Source organism: Merops nubicus, unplaced genomic scaffold (genome assembly GCF_000691845.1).
Source record: "Merops nubicus isolate BGI_N331 unplaced genomic scaffold, ASM69184v1 scaffold42875, whole genome shotgun sequence".
In the NCBI taxonomy this organism is placed as follows: Eukaryota; Metazoa; Chordata; class Aves; order Coraciiformes; family Meropidae; genus Merops; species Merops nubicus.
Window position 1 is genome coordinate 19,222 of NW_008611076.1, and position 22,909 is coordinate 42,130.

The following is a 22,909-nucleotide window of genomic DNA, read 5'->3' on the forward strand; positions in this document are numbered from 1 at the left end:
GAATGCTTTGACCAGCATCACAAATGTTGAGCCCAAAACTGAGCCTGCCTGTGTTTCTCCTGTTCAGACACCTACGCCTGTCAATGATCTATCCAAAACAGAACACACTAAAAGCTCATTCCGCATTCACAGAATGAGGAGAATGGGGTCGGCCTCCAGGAAAGGGAGAGTGTTTTGCAATGCGTGCGGCAAAACCTTCTATGACAAAGGCACTCTTAAAATCCACTACAATGCTGTCCACCTGAAAATCAAGCACCGGTGCACTATTGAGGGTTGCAACATGGTCTTCAGCTCCCTCAGGAGCCGCAATCGTCACAGTGCTAACCCAAATCCACGTCTCCACATGCCCATGCTAAGGAACAACCGCGACAAAGACCTAATTCGTGCTACATCGGGTGCTGCTACTCCAGTCATAGCAAGTACAAAGTCCAACCTAACTTTAACGAGCCCTGGGCGTCCACCGATGGGGTTTACTACTCCCCCTCTAGATCCTGTACTACAGAACCCTCTTCCCAGTCAGCTGGTGTTCCCAGCTTTAAAGACTGTCCAACCTGTTCCTCCTTTTTACAGAAATTTACTTACTCCTGGCGAGATGGTGAGTCCTCCAACCTCACTCCCTACCAGTCCAATAATACCAGCAGTGAGTGGCATGGAGCAGCATCCCCCTCCTCCTTCAGAGTCATCAGTACCTTCAGTGCTGATGCCCACTCCAGAAGCTAATGCTGACCTTGCCCCCAAGAAGAAGCCAAGGAAGTCAAGCATGCCAGTTAAAATTGAAAAGGAAGTTATCGATACTGCCGATGAGTTTGATGATGAAGACGAAGAAGTGAATGACAGCAGCACGATGGTGAATGACATTGGTCATGACAATCACTGCCATTCTCAGGAAGAAATGAGTCCAGGCCTCTCTGTGAAAGATTTTTCTAAAAGTGACAGAAGTAGATGTATTTCCAGACCAGACATAAGAAGAGCAGACAGCATGACATCAGAAGACCAGGAGCACGAGAGAGACTACGAAAATGAGTCAGAGTCATCAGAGCCCAAACTGTGTGAGGAATCCATGGAAGGCGATGATCGCCTCCATGAACCTGGTGAAAAATCTATGATGCACAGTGACAGACCAGATGAAAACCACAACGACTCTTCCAGCCAGGATGTCATTAAGGTGAAGGAGGAGTATACAGACCCTACGTATGATATGTTCTATATGAGCCAATATGGATTGTACAATGGAGGCAGTGCCAGTATGGCTGCCCTTCATGACAGTTTTGCTTCTACATTCAACTACAGCAGCCCTCAGAAGTTCTCCCCAGAAGGTGAAATGTGCTCCAGCCCAGACCCCAAGATCTGCTATGTGTGCAAGAAAAGTTTCAAGAGTTCCTACAGTGTGAAGCTTCACTACAGAAATGTTCATTTAAAGGAGATGCATGTCTGCACGGTCGCTGGCTGTAACGCTGCGTTCCCGTCACGGAGAAGCAGAGACAGGTCAGTAAATATTAATTGATTTTCTACATTATTGAATATCTTGAATTATGTAAAGAATAGGCAGTTTAGGGTATATGAAGAAATAGAAAGATGCACAGTAACAACAAGTGACAATTGTGTTCCCATGACATTGAGAAACTTTTATCACTTTAAGATTTTCATTGTTGCTTGACATTCAGAGTAGTATGTATCATGCCATCCTCGTAAATGACTAGCTAGATAGTAAATGTCATTATTCTTTCTGTGTGCCTGCAAACGTGTGTATTGTACTTCTATGCATAAGCTACAGCTTTCGTTATATTTAATTTCGTCTCCCTGCAACTTCTAAAACAAGAACAGCTTCTACTAAATATGAAGTAAATTGTATATGATACAAGTATCTCCATGCATGCATATCAAACCACAGAACTAGGAAGGAGGGAAAGGCGTGGATGGACAGTTGGATGAGTGGATGGAAAGAGAATGGAACAACTGGAATAAAATAATTATTTCCATCCCCATAGGGTCATATGAAAGCAAACAGGACGCATTAGAAGACTCTTCTTTCTTCTCTTCAATTTTTAAAACTAGCTGCTAGTTTGTAGCCAGAACAAGTAAATATTAAGAAAATACTCATCTCTTTCTTTAGTAGAACTTCTAAACATCTCTATCCACTATGGTCATTTAGTCTACTTTATCTTCTTTTCTGCATGTGAGCAACTCCCTTCCCCACTGATGGGAATTATGCACACTCAGAGAGGAGAGGCTAGACCCCTACATTTTTTTAAGATCAACCAGGGCATATTCTGCTGGCCCTTCAGATGACATCATGCCCTAGCTATGCTGCATCAGTACTGAAACAGTTGGGCTTAAACAGAAGCAGCTGGTCCTTAAACTCTTAGGTGGTTTTTTTTTAATACGCTATTGTTTTTGATTCCTGAGGAAAATGTAATATAAATGGAATTTGTCAAGATGGTAGGATAACACAGTTGTTTCATACTTGTGGATAAAAGCTCTTACATGTGATGATGATCATATTGCCACATAATAAAATATCTCTGGTTCATGGACTGATGGTGAGATTGGGTCATCTTTTTTCCTTTACTTGTGTTTCATATTCTTTCATAATGTTGTAAAAATTCAGCAGACAGAGGATGAAACCTAAACATTTCACACACAGCTTCTTTTTTTTTTTTTTTTCCATTTTAAGTTGATGCAGTTTGAGAGTGAATGTATCATGTCATAGAAAATGAAAGCAAGTTCATGCTGAGCATACTGAGGAGCCAAAATTCACTATTTTGATGGGGAGTCCAGTCCCCAAATATCTCATGTCTTCTCCTGTAATTTATGAAATCCATTAAACAGAAAAATAGGAATACACATAAGAATACAAATTAAAAACAGAAAAGGACAATTTAGAAAGTTTGCGTTTTAGTAGGATGAAACCACTGGACATGAAGCAGGTTAAACAAAATCAAGGTTTCCTTCTTGGGGTGTCTTGGCAACTTTTATGACAAGTTTGACAAGGGAAGCAAGTGAGTTGGTGGCATAATCTATGCTGGTTAGATGTGTGTAACCCTTTTCAGTCCTGAAATTGCACAAGTTTTGTTACTTAAAAATTTGGATTGGTTGTTTTGTTTCCTCAACTGAATTATGAAAACTCAGTCATGTACTAAGCAAAATAACTTTGCATTCAGCATATGAAGAAGTAGCTAGCTTTATGATTTGGAACTTGATGCAATGTATTAAATTTCAGCAGGGATCCATTGACACATCATGCTAATAATAAATTTAGCATAGTAAAGATTTATAAGTTCAAAGAAAGAGATGACTGTGGTGACATACGTAAAAAATTTCTGAGACAAGAACATTAAAAAAGGACACATTTTGAAAATATTTCATGAACTATGTAGGATATTCCTATTAAGCTTATCGAAAGCAAGACATAAAATAAAAAATCTGATCCAGGAATTTAAAATGCAGGCTGCATATTTAACAATAAAATTACTACTTACATATCATTTTGAGTTTTGTAAGGCACAAGATCATCTTATTGTGTTTTTCCACTGTTAGCATTCAGAATATGTTATTTCAGTTATGTGTTGCATTTGGGACAAAAGATATTCATAGGCATATTATACCCTTTAACTGCAAAAATTTAAGAGTGGTTATACAATTCAAAAAATTCAAATGCATGGTACAGTTTGTGTGGCCACTCAGGCTTGATGTTTTTTTAAGTTCATTAGCACTTCTGTTTTGCAAGAGTTGTCTTCAAAGAATTTGATATGCCTTCAAAGAAATAAGTAATACTCACATGGTTCTTGATAATTCTTTCAGGTACTTGAGTGAGAAACATCTTCAGAACTTCCCTGGGCTATCTATTTTTATCCAGAATTGAAATGCCTAGGAAAGTACAGAAAAATAATAATGTTGCACACAAAAAAGTGCACACAACAATAATTCCTGGATAACATTTGTCATATATTTGTGTTCCATTTTGGACACATTAGTAAAAACTCTGAGTGATTTGCTTGCATTGTGTGTCACATAATCTTTGACTAACTAGAAGAGCTTAGAATTTCTTTGATTTGAAAACAAAAATCAAATCATTTTTCAGGACTATCTTCATAATTAAATCAGAGTTCTAGCTATCCCATAGCTTATAGAGTGTTGTGAAGTTTTTATTTTTAGTCATTTTATAAATCATAATAATAGTACTGTTTTAACAATATTATTAAACCTATTATGACTAGTTAGAGATCTAAACCTCATAATTCGAGTTATGTTCTGAAAGAAAACACAAGCTTTCATGGAGATACATAACACTGGCCGATCCTTTTTGTTTCCTTTAGAGGCATCTGATACAGCTTAAGACCTTTTCCAATGCAGTTCTAGTTAAAAAAGGGTTCGACTATATTCTCCCTGTCCTGCACATACACAAAACTCTGAATTGTTGACAGTGGGTGAATTTGTTGTAAAGTGAGCTTTGTAAGGGTGGTTACAATCTGCTCTCTGCCAGAGGCAGCAGATCATGTCAGGAGCAAAGGCAGTGCAGCTCTGAGTAAAGAAGGGGGAGTTATCCACATCACACCTGCATCTCTCTGTTGTGGAAGGCATCTTATAGCAACTTGTGTTGACTAAATTCAGCTTCACCATTTCTACATCTTTTGTGCCAAGGTCAAATCCTGTATAAATATCCTCCTGCCAGAAAGGCTGGAACATCTTCTGAGATCTTTGACTAAACACTGATATTCCTTATAAATTAGGGTCAAGATAACCAGAAGATTCAGGAGTCCCACCTCACATGTGTTTCTTCAACACAGAACAGAAGAAATCAAAGCAGAGTCCTGGCCCTTACTGTGAATAACCTACTAATTCTGTTTTCTTTTCTTAAAGTTACAGTACTGCTTTTTGAATAATCATTCTACACGGAGCCTGGATTTTTTTTTTTTTCTTAAAAGGGCCTTTTTTCATCACTTCCTGAGCTACCAGTAACATCACTCATCAAATCAACTTTTTTACATACCTTTATCTTTGATCTTTTCCCCAAACAAAGAAGTCTTTCTGTCTTCTCCTGGAAGAACTACACTTGTGAAAACAACTTTTTCTTCCCTACTTCACCAGCCACTCCCTGAATTAGCTGCTCATTCATTTTGTTTTTTTTTCTATTTACTTAAGATGTCCTTTCTTCTGAAGGCAAGATGTTCAGGCTACATCTTGTTGCAAGGGGGCAATGGACAGAAGACATGAAAAGAGACAGCTCCAGTGAGGACTGTGCTCTTGAGTGGAAAGTCTTGTCCTGGTAAAGTGAATTATCCCTGGACGCAGAGGAGATCTGTCTGATGGGTGAGGAGAAAGGGCCTGTGGCCCCTGTGGTTAGATTCCCTTGGGACCTGCTTCCCAGCCTTGTCTGTGAGTCTTTCCTCAACAGGCACTGACTTTTCCTTATGAAGAGATAGGTGTGATTGGTCCTTGAAGCCAGGACTGAGGTACAGCTGCTCAGAGAATGGCGACTAGGATACCACATTAGTAACTATGTTACCACATTTTCATGTCTCTCAATGTATGCAAAATAAATTTATTTTCAGCATACCCATTCAGAGGAACAAAGCTAGAACTTTTCACTTTGTCTTTCTGCTACTAAAGTGGGACTACTGATTGTTTGGGTTTTGCTTTCCGTTTTTTCACAAAGTGAGCATATGTCTATGTGTGTGTTCCACAAGACAGGAAATGTGTTTGAGCCCCATGAATAAATGTAAAAACAAAGTAATACCTGCTCAGGGTGACATAAATAAATATGAGGCAACTGTTGGTGCCAAGTGTGATCATGCCACTTGATTGCTAGTTAAATCAATCCAGATGTAAACATGTAAACTCCTTGATTTGTATGGTACAAGACATCTGTAGGTGGTTTATTAAAACCTGCTGATGTCTCCAGAACTAAATTTGTGCGGATTTAGGCCTCTGGGTAGCTGCACTGAAAAAGCAAAGACTTACTTTTTGTGTGGTTACCTGACTTCCAGCACTGTACAGGTGTGCTTGAATAAATTAACATCAGTTACTTACGATGAACCACTGCATACATTACCAAGGGAGGTGAAGATGTGAGAAAGCTGCTACTTGCCTCCTGTTACCACCTCCTTGACACAACAGCACCCATTTTTTCATCACCCTGCTATGCTTGGAATCTTCTAGAGATAACTTTTTAGATAATTGTTTTCTGTAAATGCACTATAATCTAGGAACAGATAACTCCCAAGAAATTTCACACCAGTCTGTGATAATCATGACTGTATTTCCCTTAATATAATTAGCTGTAATGTACAGCTGGAATTTCCTCCAATAAGAACAAGGAAATCAGGTTTTAAGACATTAGGTGTTTGATGAACCATTTGGAGACAAAGGGATTATTTTATATATTTTTTTTAAATATAAACATATTTACATGTCCTATACTACTGTTTCTGGACATGATGCAGTTCATTAAAAAACTAGCTGTATATCTAATACAATTGTATGAGCCATTAGTTTTTCCTCTTTCATTCACGAACATGTGTGTCATTGCTAATGTTCACATAACTCTTCCTTACCCAAGAGAATCTGGATCATAAACATTTTGTGCCACCCATAACACAGATCTAACCTCTTCCATGAGTAATCATGTTGAACACAAACTGCCTGTCATACTGCATAGTCACCAAGAGAAGCAGAATTGTAACTAGAATGCACAGAACTTATTTCTTCTTAAGATTTTATTTGTTATTATTAGTTAAAGGAAAATTAATTAAAACAAGACCTAAAGAAGCTACTTATGTGAGTAAAGGTAGCAAGATCAACTCTGGCATGGAGAGAAGCCTTTTCCAATTAGACACATCCATTGTTTTTCAGTTTGAGTTGGAGGTGGTGGTTGTTTTTAAAACAATCTGCTGCCTTCGTTATCTTACTCTCTTACAAAACGATATCACTTTGAGAGTGAGAGCAGAGTTTCCTGTGCAGTGCAAGAAGTCTCATTTTTGTGTGAACTTGCCAAATACGTCAAAGGACTTTTCAGTGACCTGAAATGTTTATTGGAATAAACTGCTACAGCAGTGTTTGAATAGGTGATAGGCGTAAGCAAAGCATTGAAACTACTAGCCAAAAGCAAAACATGCATTCAGCAATATTTTCCCCTGGTGTGTGTTGTGACAAATAGTGTAAATGTTTTATTTGTTTTGTCCTGGTTTCCTGCACAGGTTCTCTGTGGTTCATGTTCAGTGAAAGATCTTGTTTGGGAAGACAGAACTGAGGACATGAATTCATAATATCCTGATTTTCTCTAGGTTCCTAGGAAATACCTGGAAGAACCAAAACTCTTCTCCAGAGAGTGGGAGAAAATGGATTATTTTCCACTTCTCTGGGTAAATGTAAAAGCAATTCTCCATATAGAGAGACATCCTAGCTTTCCTAGAGTCTCATGGAGTGGGGTAAACAAAACACCTACCTATGTTAGTTTCTGCAGAGAAAGGCCCTAGCTGTTCTTTTAAACTTAACAGCAGAAGGCTGTAAGATTCCTGCTACATGGGAGCAAGATGTACTTTACAGATGCTAGACAGCAGCAGAGCACTACTCCCAAAAGCCAGGATGTGTGAAAATGGAGCAAGGCCCTCCCACCTGAGAGATGTAGTACTGGTAGGTGGGGGAGTCTGGGGAAAAATAATGAAGGGGGAAGGGATACAAATCCATGGCAGGAATAGCTGTGTGTTTACTGTCTTTTGGAGTTACAGGTCTCAATGACAATAAGTAGGTAGATAAATGCTGTCATATATTCAAACATGATACGTCCATTTGCCAGATGTGCTTATGTCTGAAAAGTGAAACTGTCACCTGAAGAGGCAAACTTTACATCATATCTCATGGCCTAAACAAAGATTACTTGTAGATGAGGCCATATTCTTCTCCCCTTAGTGATGATGCGCATCCCCCTAGATTTGACCCACTTAATTCATTAGAACACAAACTGAGTGACAGTGCTGGGGGATATCTGGATTAAAGTTAGGTTTATCTGAAAGTAAGAAAACTGCTGAGGCAAGTCTTAGGAATAACCTAGGGGAAAAAAAAAAAAAAAAAAAAAAAAGGGCAGTGGGAAACAGTGGGGAATTACTAGGTGTAGATGACTCCAAATAGCTACAACGTTGTTTTGGAGGATAGTGTGCCAGTCCTGTCAGTGTATCTAGACAAAATAGACATTGTCCACAGCTGGTCTCATCCCAAAGATACAGTCATCCCTAGGTTTTGTGAGGTCATGGGGTATTTTTGTAGTAGAATTATGTAGCAGACAAACAGTATAGTAAAACAAAGCTCATTTGAGTTGCTGTTTCATTGCTTTTTGAGAAGATAGGCCTTGACTAGTAGACCCAGATAGATTGGTTAAGAATTACAGGGAGCTCTTTGCTGTAGCCATTGATTTCTAAGGCACTGGCCTGAAGGCAGGTTTGCAACAAACATCTGAGACAGGAGTGTTTTGCGCAGGAATGTGTCTTAGCAAAAGCTCTTACTCAAAAATACTTAGCAGTTTATGGGTCTGAGGGAAAAGAAAACACAAAACCCAACCTTTCTAAATATGGGACACTTTTTCATCATTATACAAGTTGCAATGGTTAGCAAATATGACAAGGAGTAATAGCAAAATCATGAAGTAGAGCCTATAATTGCAGGAGTGTACTGTGCAGTTAGAAACAGTTAATAAGGGGAAAGATAACCAGACTGCTGATCACTTATCTCGGGGTGATCCTGAAGAGCTGCAGTGAGAGTTAAATACTCAACAGTATTTAAGGAGAGACTGCAGTGTGTAGGCACTGCAAGTGCATGGAAGACACTGCATGGCTTTTCACTACCTCTTAATCCTGACCTGCGGTACTCACAGTCCTCTGTCCTTTGCCTCTCTTCAGGAAAGATGGCCAGCTGTGCATGCATCATTTTAGTATGCCACAAAGCATTTTAGTGGTGCTTCCTACTTCCCAGCAACATATTTTAATGGAGCAGTTTGCCTTGCACTAAAACACGTGTTTTGTTTTGTTTGTTTGTTTTTTTTTAATTAAGAGGTCATTTTGCATTTAAGCTTACCCTAAAAAGCCTTGCTTAAAAAGATCTAAGAAAGAATTTAACATTTTTTTTTGCCATAAGGCACATGCAATCTTCACATAAATGGACCTGGAAGAGAAAAGAAAGAGTTTTAGGTTTGCCAAAAATGAACACTATCATAAAAAAGACAGGATTGCAGGACTTTGTTGGCGTTGTGTATAAATATAAAGTAGTTCATTTATGGGGGTGAGCAGGGAGAGAGAAAGAAAAGATGGGATCATAATAAGCAGATGGTTTTTTGCTGTCACTTTGTTTTTGCCTTTTTTTTTTTTTTTTAAGAGAAAGGGAGGGGAAAAAAACCCTAAGCTGTACGTCCGTGTCAAACTATATGAGTCTGAAACATAAACTGTAAATTATAAGTTTTATAAGCTATTTCCAATGTTACTGATTTTGATTCTAGTGCTTTACAAACTTTATTGCTTATTTTATTAACTAGGGAAAAGTGTTGACTGCTTCCAGTTCAATACATCTTTTTTTCTTTCTCTCTCTCTTCCCTCTCTCTCGTTCCCTCTCTCGTTTTCTTTGTTAAGCCAAAATAAAAAAGCAATTACACTTCAGCCACTTACAACTGAAAATACAAGCAGGACATAGTTAATTTTGCTGCCTATAAATCTTACATTGTACTCGTCTTTTACACACAAAATGTGGAAATAGAAATAGCCCAAACATGTATATGTAAGCGTATGTCTGTGGATGTGTGTACTGAAACAAAGACCTATATATAGCTGTGTTGGTAGATAAAAATCTAAAAATACAATGGATAGAAAGAGAATTTGGATTCCCACTCGGAAAAGGTAAGCAAGTCCTTGTTTCAAGAAGAAGATGCAGGCAGATAATATATTATGAAAGACTGAGAGTCAAGGTTTCATGATGTGAGGAGGCAGGACCTGGCAGGAAGGAGATCCTGCGTTGGACGTCTCCAAGGTCTGATAGCCAGATAGGGGAGCAGCACTAATTCTGCAGCCTTTTTAGTCTGTTCTGTCACAGAAGGGGCACTGCTGGGTCAGTCAGCTCACTAGTAATTGTGTTTTACAGACTTCTAAAGCAATTGGCTCAGTCAGTCCCAATTCAATAAAAGTGGAGAGCGAGAGTGAGAGCACTTTTGTTCTATTTTTTACTTGAAATTATTTCATTCAGCAGTCTGTCTTTTTTATTACCAGGATTTGACATTAGCACTCCAAGCTATATTAGCATCCATTTCAGCAGTTCAGTAATGGTATTAAAAAAACACTTAACTTCAACGGTGAATGGTTGTATGACAGTACCATAAAAATCCACATTAAAAAAAAAACTTATGTATTTGTCCCTGCAAATTATTTTTCACTTGTTTAACCACTTCAAAACTACACTGTCTTGACTGGTGTTTGCAAGAGCTTTAGCAGCAGGAAAGCTTGTAAAGGAGCTGAGAAGCAACTGCATCAGCAAAGGGAAAATTAAGACATTTAAAGAAGAAGAAAAATGTCATAGGAATACTCAAACACACATGCATGCACAAGAAAGACCTCTCGTTTTGACTGGGTACCTGTCTTTCATCAACTGAAGTAAGATTTTAAACACAAATCACTCAAGGTAAAATCTTTGGCTTCTTCCACATTTCTGGGATTTAATTTTGTACCCAACACTCTCCAAGCTTGGGACGGCAGCCTAACTATCTTGGCACTGCAGCACTCTCATAAATGACTGCATTAGGTTCTAAATTTTGATTAAACATTCTGTAATTAATCAATGGTAGACATGAAGCAGTTGGCAAGGTCCAGAGCTGCAAAATGTTTAAGACATAAAACATTACAAAGTAATTAGAATGTGCTCCTTCAAGAGAAGGATTGCCTTCAATAAAGAGGTAAATGATAGCATCGTGTTTATTGTGGACGTAGGCAGCCAGTGCAATGTGATAAACTGCAGGAGATACACATATCAGTAATCATCCACATTATTAGTGTCATTAATCATAATTCTAAAAATATGACAGCAGCAGCCAACTTTTTGACCAATTTTGCCTCTGCCTGTTGGCCGTTATAACTTCACTAATAGACTGCAGAGCTCCTGTGCGTGGCAGTTTGCATTGAGAATGGAAGGTTAATTATATTTGAGCTGCTGATTCCTTCTCTCCTCGGAAAAGACTGAGCACTTTGACAATCCCAGGAGCTCACTGCTGTTAAACCAGTAAAAGTACTTTATTGAAATTTTCTTTGTTGGTCAGGAATGAGTAGATGTTTCAAATGAGATATAAGCGCCAGGCTGGGACAGCCGCTAATGTTTCTTCCAAAATAATCCTTGGACAGCAAGCTGAACTCATACTTCCCTTAGATATTTTTGCACAGTCTCTTGTGGATGGGTAAAAAGTTGAGAATTTAATAACCACTGACAATAGTATGTATGGAAGAATCTTGGAAGATTGAAATGACTGAGGGCTAGGGGTGTCAGTGAAGTGAGGTTATAGGATAAACCGCTATTAGTTGTCCTGACAGGGGTTCTTATTTGGTAATGTAAAGTTACTAATAGAGGAACCCTATTGAAGTGCCACACTGTATTTGGTTTTATAGTTCCTCTGGTATTATATAAATAAACCCAGCATTTTTAGAGAAGTAAAACAATGGGAATGAGAATTACCATTGTGTTGCGACCAAAAGAAGTGGTTTACATGTTCGCTGTGGAACCTGAAATTATAAAAAAGTATTTCTGGATCTGAGAGTTTATTATGAATTTGAACTTATAATGCAGTCAGTAAAGTTTGTGAACCTTCTAAGCAAATAATGAGATAATGGGTGGCTATCCATCAATATCTGGGAGAAAAGAGTTGGTTTCAAAGTAGTATTGGTGGAAGCTAGCTGCATTCTGACTGAGTTTTATCTTTTTTGCATTTACTGAAACTTGGAAGTCAGTAAAATTAATGAGGGGGATGCTGAACTGAAGGAAGGGACTGTTTGCGCAAAATCTTGCAAAACTATCACATTTTACATGGCTTTAGTAACAGTAAAATAAAACAAAGCATGCAAACTTCTGATTGCAAAACTCGGATCACATAATATTTAGACAATTTAGGTTTGAGAAGAAACATTAATTCATGCAGTTTGGCGACAGATTTTACCTGGATGTTGCCTCAGTACTTCTTAAGGGGAAATGCATGTTGTCTGAAGGACCAGCCAAGTACCTCAGCAAACACAAGATGAGGACCTTAATGTGTGACTGCTGTGCAGAGTCTTGAGAAATCACCTACACGGGGACAAACTTTTCTGGAGAGGATGAGTAAATTGTAGGAACAACTTGAGGCAGTCAGACTGGTTGTCAGTGGTGCTGGACACCTGCGATTTCCACTGAAGGACTTTGTTGTACGTATGATGACCTTCTCAGGCATGTAACATTGCTACACTGAGTTAGTTCACTTAGGAAATATTCTGTCAGATAAATCTTTTTATTCTAAACTTTATCAACCAGTCCAGATATTAAACAAGAGTGCTAGCTATTTTGTAATAAGTCTGTTTTGCTTCCAGGCAGCTAGTAAAGTGAGAGGTTGAAGTGTTGCAACACAATTTTGATCATTTCTGAGTAACTTTGGCCAGTATGCTAGTGGTTGTGCTTTTTGTTTGTAATATCTTTTGATCTTTGACGGACAACAATAGTAATGTATTAAGAGTGCGACATGACCTTGATGCTTCTGAGCACACACAGCTGTTGTGAAAGTGTAATTCTGTTCACACCGTAAGGACCATCTCACTAAACACCTCAACAGGTATGTACTGCATTATTGGCCCTTTCAAGAATCCTGAACCTGTCAGATTTTACATTAAAAATTATTTGGTAGCAAACGTTGCCATCAGATATCAGTTCCTCATCTAGCCTGAGTATTCGCTCACACAGTTGGCCATCCTGCCTCCCCAAATGCCATCTTGGCACTAACATTTTTTATGCATTCCACAGCGATGACAAATTATTTCCTGACTCTAACTGTGGATTAAGTATGCAAAAGGCATGTTTGCCACTGCCAACAAACCAATAATTCTCACTAACATCTTCAGAGTTACAACATTTATAAAGTTGCAAAGTGGAGTAAACAAACCATCTGTTTGGCTTTACCATATATGTCATGCTCTCTTATTAGCATATTACAATTCATTTAGTAAACAAATTTGGTGATTTCGTTCATGTCAAAGTTAGAGGGAGTTTGAAGATGATTAACATTCCTGGGACAGGCACATTAATACATTGCTTCCTCTGCAAAGTTAAATGGCTTCTCAAGAGAATCACCCCTTGTTGACAGGATGAGACTGTCAATTTTGTTTGCCTGCCACATTAGGGGCCGTAAGGGGATGGGAAGCTCTGAGAAAGAGGAGCAGTGTAGGCAGCATAATTCACTGTGAATTGAAAAAAGAAGTCTAATTCTGATAAATGGTCGACCCCAATACATCCTACCTGTTATTACAACAGACGTGCCGTATCTGTGCAGTAAATTAGTTAAACCCCTGAAGAGTTTGATGGGAGCTTATCTTCAAGTGAATAATTTGAGTGTAGAGGGAGCTGTCTTCGTGACCAGTGTGAGTGATTTGTTTCATATTGAAAGGGATTGAAATGACTGGGCTCCACATCTTTAATTTGCAAGAACTTGCTTGTCCTTTATTTCCTGCCTTTAATAAGCACTGTTTCTTTACTTTTTTTAATAGGTGCTGAACTGTATTTTACCTTTTGGATTTTCTTCCTATGAAAGGTTAATATTTTTCAGATTCTATGCAATTTAAATCCTCAAGAACTGTTGTTATTACCCAAACTGTTCATGTAGAAATGCCATGGTTTCAATGGGTAGTATAGTATTTTGCCTTCCTTCATTGTTCCAAAGTCTAGCCCCTATCCCTTCTTTTCTTCTTGCATCTAGAAGCAAACTAAGCATGATCAAATATGTGGAAGTGCTAGCACACAGACTGAAACCTTGGCCCTGTTCAGAGAAATGTGAATTTTGTAATTTAGGTCAGATCAGGATTTCAAACCTTTATTGTCTTTGCTTAGATTTATGGAAATTACTTTTTTTTTTAATTAAAAAACCAACCAACCACCTGTATCAAAAACTGCTGAGAAAGTGGCAAAATTAGAACAGTAACTGAGAAAATTATTTCTTTAACAGTTACCGTTACTAATTAAATTCCGGGAATTGTTTTATTGTTGATTCTTTTTAGTAAATGGGGGAAGTGATTGCTGCTTCCTTCTTGAAGAAATGTCAGAATTAAGGCCATATCTTTTCTCATAAATATGTACACTGTTATATTTAGCCAGGGTCTTACTTTCTAGTTCTTTGATTTTAGCTGCATGAAACTCAGCACTTTCAGTCTGCAGAGATTCTGAGAAAGCATAAAATTCTGGGTTTACTTTCTGTTATGTTCACATATTCTGAGCCTTTCTATAACTTTTGGGCTTAAATAAATAGGAAAAGAACATGAAATTTAATGTATGACAGCAATAATTTCTGTATTAGCAAATGGTGTTACTGCTTAAAAGAGTGAATTTTTTAAACTTAACCACAAATCTTAATTGGCAGCCTTTGAGGTAAAGAGAAACAGAACTTTTCTTTAAAAATTTCGTTCTAGGTAAAAATGTAGGCTGAATACTGTGTTGAAGATAGATGTCAAGAAAGTGTCATGGGAGGAATAAGGAAAGTTTCATTGTTTATGGTATTTTAAATCAGATTGACAGAGCTTAGTTTTAAACTAAATATAGCAGGAAGGTAGCTTGTATGGAGCCTGTACAACCTGAGTGGTTACTTCTATATCCAGCTTTAATAGAAGGTTTGCCAATCTGTATGTAAAACATCAGACAAATGTGTCCTGGCCTTTGATTTTGTGATAGAATGTTCTTCAAACTGCTGGTGATTGTGTGGTTTCAGGTTTCGTAACCCAAAATTAGCTTCTGCCTTCTTTTAAAAAAAAAAATTTAAAAAAATCCACTATTACTTGGAAAAAAACAGAAATTAACAGAAAAGAATTTAATATTGACTTTTAATGCATTAAGTCTCCAAATATGATTTTATTGTATTACTTAATGCTGTTGCATTGCTTAATCACTTATTGTATCGTCAAGCAAGGCTGCCCAAAGACTGGTGGCCCCCTGCTGTGACCTCCTGCCTGTGGTTTCTTTACAGAGTTAGAATGATAGATCTGGATGGTATTAATTTAGCAAATCATGTATTTTCCAGAAAATGTATTTTGAGAACATTTGAAGTATAAGAGGTTGGAGTATTGTTTTATTTGGAAACACAGGAAGAAAGAATGTGGCAGGATAGAACTGGAAATGCTGAAATTATTAATTTCAGCTTTTTAATGGACAATATAGTGTGCTTTGATGTTTCAGATTTTCATCAGGGAGCTTTATCACCTACAAGCTGCCAAGGGGGAGCGAGGGGCAAATAGCTAGGACATTTAACAGGGACATCAATTGGTTTGGCCTTTCTGTCTGACTGCATTAGGGACTGGAAAATAGGTTTCCTTAGTCCCTGACTGACTGCCCTAACAATTATGCTGCTGTTTCGTTCTGACTCCCATTTTCTCTCGCCCCCGTAATATTTAAGTGTGATCATATTTTTCTCTTGCTATAAAATAACAGAAATAATGCTTTATGTTTCGATTTCAACAACCTGCCCTGGACTGTGAACAACACGTTCAACCCAATTTCTCATGCAGTTGGCTTTGTGCTTTCTGTAATACTTGAATTTAAGTGGAGTACTCTTTATCATCCAAATTCCCTAACTCTGCTGTGTGCATCAGAGATGAGGTTTGTCCTAGTGCAGAGAGGGCTGCAGCTGTGGGTGCATCCAAAGTTGGCCTTGAGTCATGCATAGAATTCATGCCAATTTCCATGCCAGGACAAATTCTACTGTCTGATAAATTTCTTCTCACTCACTTTAAAAAGAAACAAAACCACTAAATAAAAATAAACTAAAAAAGAGACTATTGCATTTTTCTTTTAAAAAAAAATGTATAGTAAATTAACAAAATCAAATTAATTGACAAGTGTAAAAAGAAAGTGCTGGAGAGAACCCAGTATGGATTTATGAGCTGTGTGAATGGCATGTACATTTAATTGACCATATTTCCTAGGCTTATAATCCCCTTTCTTCTCTTGATGCATAGTGCGTCTGTCTCTTTACTAGAGGCGTTTACTAGGAGTACAAGGGGTGGAACCAACAATGCATTCTAATTATGAAAGAATACTTCCATGAACTTCACAAGGGAAGGAAAATGCTAACACCAGTGGGATCATGCCCACAGTCAGAGGGCTGGTGTAGTTCCTGTAGCACTCTGCACTGCACTGCTACTGAAACTCCTGTCTGAAAGGGCTGTGATGAATAGGGAGGTGACCTTGCCACTTCACCACAAACACTGATTCCATGTGTGTCATCACTCTCATTATCATCCTTACAGCAGCACTGACCCATTCTTCAGATCTTTGAATTCAGAAGGCTGAAATCACTCTGGTGAGGACTTTCCACACACGTTTGCCCATTACATGTCTAATTCATGAAAAGTGACTTGAAAGAAGGATGTTAATTATGTGGGAAAATCAGGCATTCTGGCCCTTCTAAAATAAACCAGACTTTGCTAAAACTTCCCTGCCACAACAGGCTACATCTTGAAGTATCTTGGAAAAATACTCTCATTTTTAAGGGTACATGACATGTAGTACAGAGCTAAACAGATGTTTGAGCATTCTTTGGCACACATAGTATTTTAAATTCTCAGAACTAATCCTCTTCACTGTCCCTTGTTGCCTAGGATGGGATGGATTGGTAACAGAAGCTAAGGCCCTTTGGTTAAGCTCTTTCAGCCTCCTATTTCTGCCTGGTGGACTTCATTCACCAGTTGTCTTTATGCAACATCTCCATTGCCAGGATCAAATGTCATTTTGGTAGTTGATGTACAAATAAGCAATCTAAGAAGTTCAGAGTCATTCAAAGGATGGTTTAAGTTTTAGGGGTTTTTTTATGTGTATGTGTATATATATATATATATACACACCTCTGCCATTCATTTAGGTTCTTCAAGCTGTTTTCCCTGCAGATACAGCAGCACCTGCCGTGCAAAGGACACGAGAGCTAGCCTTAAATTAGCTAGCTCAGGTATGAGGAATAATGAAGTTGTGACAAGCTGAAGCTCCGCTGGCTTTGGCGTGTCTTGCTTTGTGATTTCCTGCCTGTTTGATGGCAGTGTTCACGCAATGGCATAAATCACTTTGCCCAAGCTGTGCCTCAGCTTACTCAGGGAACATTGTTCACTTGTACCTGGAAGCAGTATTTAGAGGAGAAAGGGTAGTGTCATTGTAAATCACGTTAGGGAACAGAACAGCTGAAGCAAGAAACCACAGGTGCCGTGGGGAGGAGCAGATGAACAGATGGCAAGGTGGCTGGTGTTGGCTGAGGACTTGCTAGGATCTGGAAGAAACAAAGCAGGGGAGAAAGATTTGGATAAGGATGGAATACTTCAATTTGGTATTGAGAAGGGGATCTGGAAACCACTGGAGCAATTTAAGATGGCTGGCTGAGTACATTTTCCAAGAAAAAAAGCAAGGAAGATCAGCACTGGATGAGAGGAGCAAAAAAAGAGTTAAGTGTATCAAGACAAAAGATAGTAAGGGCGTGGCCAATATTTGTAATGCTACTTTCTCTTCTTGTGTCTCTCTGATCGCTGTATGCAGCTGGTACATCAGAGTGTAGCTCATGGACCACATACCCTTCTGCCTTTCCAAATGAGTAATAGTGTTCATAGCAAATCAGGCTTTGTTTCTGTCCCCAGACTCAAGTGTTTTCTATTTGGCAATTGCTGGTGCCTGCCTTTTCCCACATCTCTCTTTTTAAACTTCCTGGTGTGTTCTGCTTCTCTTTCTAGTCTGCTTTCATCCATCCTCTTCTTTCTTAATTCCATATTTTTGCTTATGGATCCATTATTTGTAGCCACCCTTACATATATGGGCATATTCTTCCTACACAGAACTCCCTTGTCATCTTTTCCCAAAGAAACCTTGGGAATGCTGCTGTCAGCCCTGAGAAACGCGTTCTTCATGCAGGACCCTGTTCAAGCAGCACCTTGCACGGGGTACTCAGTCTGCATCTCAGGGTGCAATGCTACTTTTAGCTGTGTAACAGATGAGGAAAGGGTACAGGGTCATGCCTGAGCATTCTAGACTGGTGTGTCTGTGAAAACATACTTTTCCATCCCTCCTGTGCCAGTGATTGTTCAACTACTTGACATGTGTGTTGCTAGCACCTTCAGCACACAGTATTCTTAATCCTGAAAAGTTTTTAGCGTCTGTGACTTTGTGCTTTGTCATAAGATTTCAAAACTTCTCTGTCTAAATAAAGGCACTTTTTCTCACAATTTTTCTCTTTCATCCCTACCAGAATGTTTTTGCATATGCTATTTAGGGAGAGTATTAAACACAAGTGAAATAGATTATGAAATGAATGTAAAAGAATCAATTCTTTTGAACTGTGGTTGCATAATGGAAATCGACTGCTATGAATGAACCTATGTTCAGAAGTTATGAACAGCAGAGCTAATGCACTGCCATGAGTTCATCTTTATTATTGCATTACACCTGAGTCAATTGATAAAGTAGCTTTTTTTAAGGCTAGGAATGGCACTTAATTGAATAAAAGTCAATGTAATTATATTAGGAGAATCCAACAGTACTGCTGACAGCGGAAAAGGGACAGCACTGAGCAGAGTGCCAGAACTGGTCCGCACATTTCTGCACATCGTTTGCCTGACAGATATTATGGGCTGGTACATACTTTAACGAAATTACTGATTGCCACTGCTGTAAGTGAGAATTGAATAAGGGAGGCATCTCTTCTTATCAGAGCATCAGCAGGGTTTGCATCCTTACACTGGTCTTTCTCAGAATGGCCTCTGCCCATCTGGGGCTCAGTGGCCCCTCTGTAAGGTTATAATTTATCCTTATCTCTTCATTCAGTGAATGCTGAAGCTATTTTCAGTGCATGCGTGGCTGCTGTTTTTCTCAGCAGCAAACCAAGGAGACAGTAAGTGTAAAGGCATAGAAGCAACAGTTAAAGTTATCCTGACTAGTTTCTACACTGCAGCAAATTCCTGTACCAAGGAAGTAAGTACGGGAGAGAGGGTGAGAAACTGTAAGAGGCAAACACATGAGCACTTTATAAGTAGTTTGTAGTTAGTATTATGATGATAAGCACAGATGTGCTTTTATGGTCATGTAATAACACCAATCAGTGTGGACAGGTCTTCACAGTAAGTGCTTCCTGTACTGCACTCTGCAACTTTACATGGAGTTGTATGCCATGTCACACCAGGAAGGCAAGGGACTGTCAGGGCTACTGTTTATCATTCATGTATGTGCACACTGCATGCATCTGTTCAGAACTCATTTGTGGGTCGGAATGGGGATGTTGTGAATATGCTTTGATTAATTTGCTTTATGTTTTACATATTCTGTTGTTCAGTCAGTATCTATCAGGACAATGGTATCAGTGAGATTACAGCTGGCAAAAACCAGTTTCACAGTCAAGACTTTAAAAACAGTCTGTATTTTATTGGTTTCAGATATTATTTTCTTTTGTCTTTTTTTTTTTTTTAACCAGATATGTCTGGATTGGAATGTGAATTTGTTTTCTCTCTCTCCTCCCCCTCCCCCTTTCTTTCTCTTTTCTACTCTTCTCTCTCTCTCTCTCTCTTTTGTGATCTCAATTTAGCAAAAGATTAGAAAGCTGATCTTATCACAAGGTAAGCTCAGCCTTCCTAAGTGCAGTGTGGGGATATGCATAATTACACTTCTGCGCCTCAAAAAAAGCAATGGTGCTATACTTGCTTGTGTGAAAGGAGTATTTCCCATGTGGGAGAAAAACGAGGAGTACTCTCCACTTTTTTCTACCCTTGCCCATACCTCTCAACTGTGTCTCATGAGGAGAGAAATTTTCCATTCTGGAGCCCCCTTACTGGAATAATTGCAGCCCAAGCAGACACGATTCAATTAAACTGCAGCTCAGTATCACTTTTATGTCAGAGAACAGTTACCTGCATTTGCAGGTGAATGGGACTGATCCCTTCTATTGCTGTTTTCTTCGTTTACTCCCTTAAGTTATGTGTGACAGATGAATTGCAAATAAGTGGCAGAAATAACTCTACATCAATTTAATATTCCTAGATTTGCATTTTCCTTATTTATCTGCATGTTATTGTTGTACCATGTTTGGGACTTCAGCTGGTTGAGAGGTATGTTTCAAAGGGTTTCTTAAAACAAAAGCTTCCAATGAAGAATTATTGCTCATAGCTGTTATTCCCTTTCCCCCACTTTTTTTTTTTTTTTTGCTATTGTAGGACCTGAATGTCTGTAAAATATTTGATCATTATTATGTCTTCCCATGCCAATTTTATATGTAGTGCTTTTGTTTTGCAAATTAAAATATTCCCATGTTAAAATTCTCTCTCTCTCTATCTCTCCATATCCCACACCCCACACCTCCCTTCCCCTTTTCTTTCTTTCCCTCCTACATTTGGGCTCTGATCTGCAATTTATAATGGGCAGACAGACTGGTGAGTCTGCATGTTGTAAATTGCAGGTTTGGGTCTGTAGCTTGCAAAGAATGTTACGCAGTAGAACTTCGCTAATTCTTTTTTTACTGACTTGAAAATCCAGTCACCCTCCAAAGAAACTGAAGAAATATTTGTCATTTCCTCAACAATGGTGAACATTCTGAATAGTGAACCCTAAAGTTTTCAAATACTGAAAACTTTATACTGATTTCATAGTATTAGGCACTTTGACAAAATGAGCATGTTCTGTGGTCAGAGGTCTTTGAAGTCTGTCATGTTTGTTGCTTGCATTGTTAATTCAGAAAATGAAGTTTTTCTAAGAGGGTTTCCTGATGTTACTGCAAATCAGTGAGGTTCTACTGCAATGGATGAATAAAGTCAATGTCAAAAGTGGAGAGTAGAATGCAGTATTTAAAATAATAGTTTGGTTTACACAGTTACTAACCCAAAGGCTTACGTTGTTTGCAAATGTAGAGCATTATTTTTTGAGAACAAAGGCCCCGATCCTGTAAAACACTTGAGAATATTTTAAGTTGCAGCTCTTGGGATCTGGTCCAAAAACCACTGACGTCATTGACAGCTTTTCCAGTGTCTCTTGAGCACCCATGGTGACTTCAGCACATACCTAAACCAAAACCCATGCTTAAGTGTTTTGATTGATTTGGGGCAAAATTCTCTTTGCCATTAGTAGGATTTTATAACTGGAAGTTAACACTGCTTGGGTCAGTCAGCACAGCATCATATACCATACAGGGAAGAGTACCGAGAGGAGGAGCAGTGCCCTCCTGGATGGATGGAACCAGTGCCTTTGGCCAAGATTTTCAGATACTTACATGTAGATTTCAGAGACTTGTTCCCCTAAACCCTTCAAGTCTTCTCCTTCTTGATTTGGCCCAATTCTGAATCCCTTTATATCAGAATTAAATTATCAGACTCAGGAACTTTGACAATGTATCATTCAGTTCCATTATTTTTTCTTCTCCTGTGTTTCACTTACACAGTTAAGTCAGTACATATATATATTAATATATATATATATGTATATAAAATCATATTTATGTATGCATAAATATAAAATCACAGAATCATTAGATATTGATCTAGGGATAGACATAGATACAAACATACATAGAAATTCCATATATTAATAAAATTTTCTTTTGAAGCAAGGATTTTAGGAAGGCCAGTGGGGATTCAGGAACCAAGAAGAGCATTTTGCATTTTCTGCTAGTGCAGTTTAGTATTTTATAAATACCATATAAAAGGGCTGGAGCTGCTGCTGGGAATTAATGTTGAGGAGCAGTAGCTGGAAAGTAAAACAATACAGGGGGTATAAATTTGCTTGTTTTGGTTTGGTTTTATGTTGTAGTTTGTTCACTTATAACAAGACTGAATTTTCCAAGAAAACGGATAGGGGATATTTTGATGATAAATTATTGATAAATCAGAATTTGTACTTGGTACCTGATGACTGTATGTTTAATCAAAAATGCTGTATATTTTTCCTTTTCTCCTTCCCTCTTCCTTTCCCAGACACAGTGCTAACATAAACCTGCATCGCAAACTGTTGACCAAAGAACTGGATGATATGGGCCTGGACACCTCACAGCCTTCTCTTAGTAAGGACCTCCGCGATGAATTTTTGGTGAAGATATATGGCGCTCAGCATCAGATGGGGCTTGACATAAGGGAAGACACCTCCTCTCCTGCTGGTACTGAGGATTCCCATATGAATGGATATGGCAGAGGCATGTCAGAAGACTATATGGTCCTAGACCTGAGCACCACCTCCAGCATCCAGTCCAGCAGCAGTATCCATTCCTCAAGAGAATCTGATGCAGGAAGTGATGAGGGCATTCTCCTGGACGACGTTGATGCGGCAAGTGACAGTGGGGAATCTGCGCACAAAGCAGATGCCCCTGCCTTAGCTGTAGGGATGGGCACTGATGTCCCAGGATCCCTCATGTTCAACAGTGTTTCGGTGAGCAACGGTGGGATAATGTGTAACATTTGCCACAAAATGTACAGCAACAAGGGAACCCTCAGAGTGCACTATAAAACAGTGCACTTGCGAGAAATGCACAAATGCAAAGTCCCTGGGTGCAACATGATGTTCTCCTCTGTCCGTAGCCGAAACCGGCACAGTCAGAACCCCAATCTGCATAAAAATATTCCCTTCACTTCAGTAGATTAGTTCAAGGATGGACACAGCCTAATGCCAGCTCTCAGAGAGGGCCCACCACATCTGAACTGGCATATACAGTCTCCCTATATATATA

At 38.7% G+C, this 22,909-nt stretch overlaps 1 protein-coding gene across 1 annotated transcript in view; it reads left to right on the plus strand.

Annotated features, from left to right (window-relative positions):
* The window catches only part of BNC2 (basonuclin 2), a gene marked incomplete at its 5' end in the record, with an annotated part of 23,334 nt that extends 510 nt beyond the window's left edge, over positions 1–22,824 (plus strand). Inside the window, 2 exons of the mRNA XM_008941109.1 lie at positions 1–1,485; positions 22,164–22,824. Of these exons, the coding sequence (XP_008939357.1) occupies positions 1–1,485; positions 22,164–22,824 (2,146 nt within the window). The remainder of the gene's footprint in view (positions 1,486–22,163) is intronic.
* Positions 22,825–22,909: the final 85 nt, after the last annotated feature.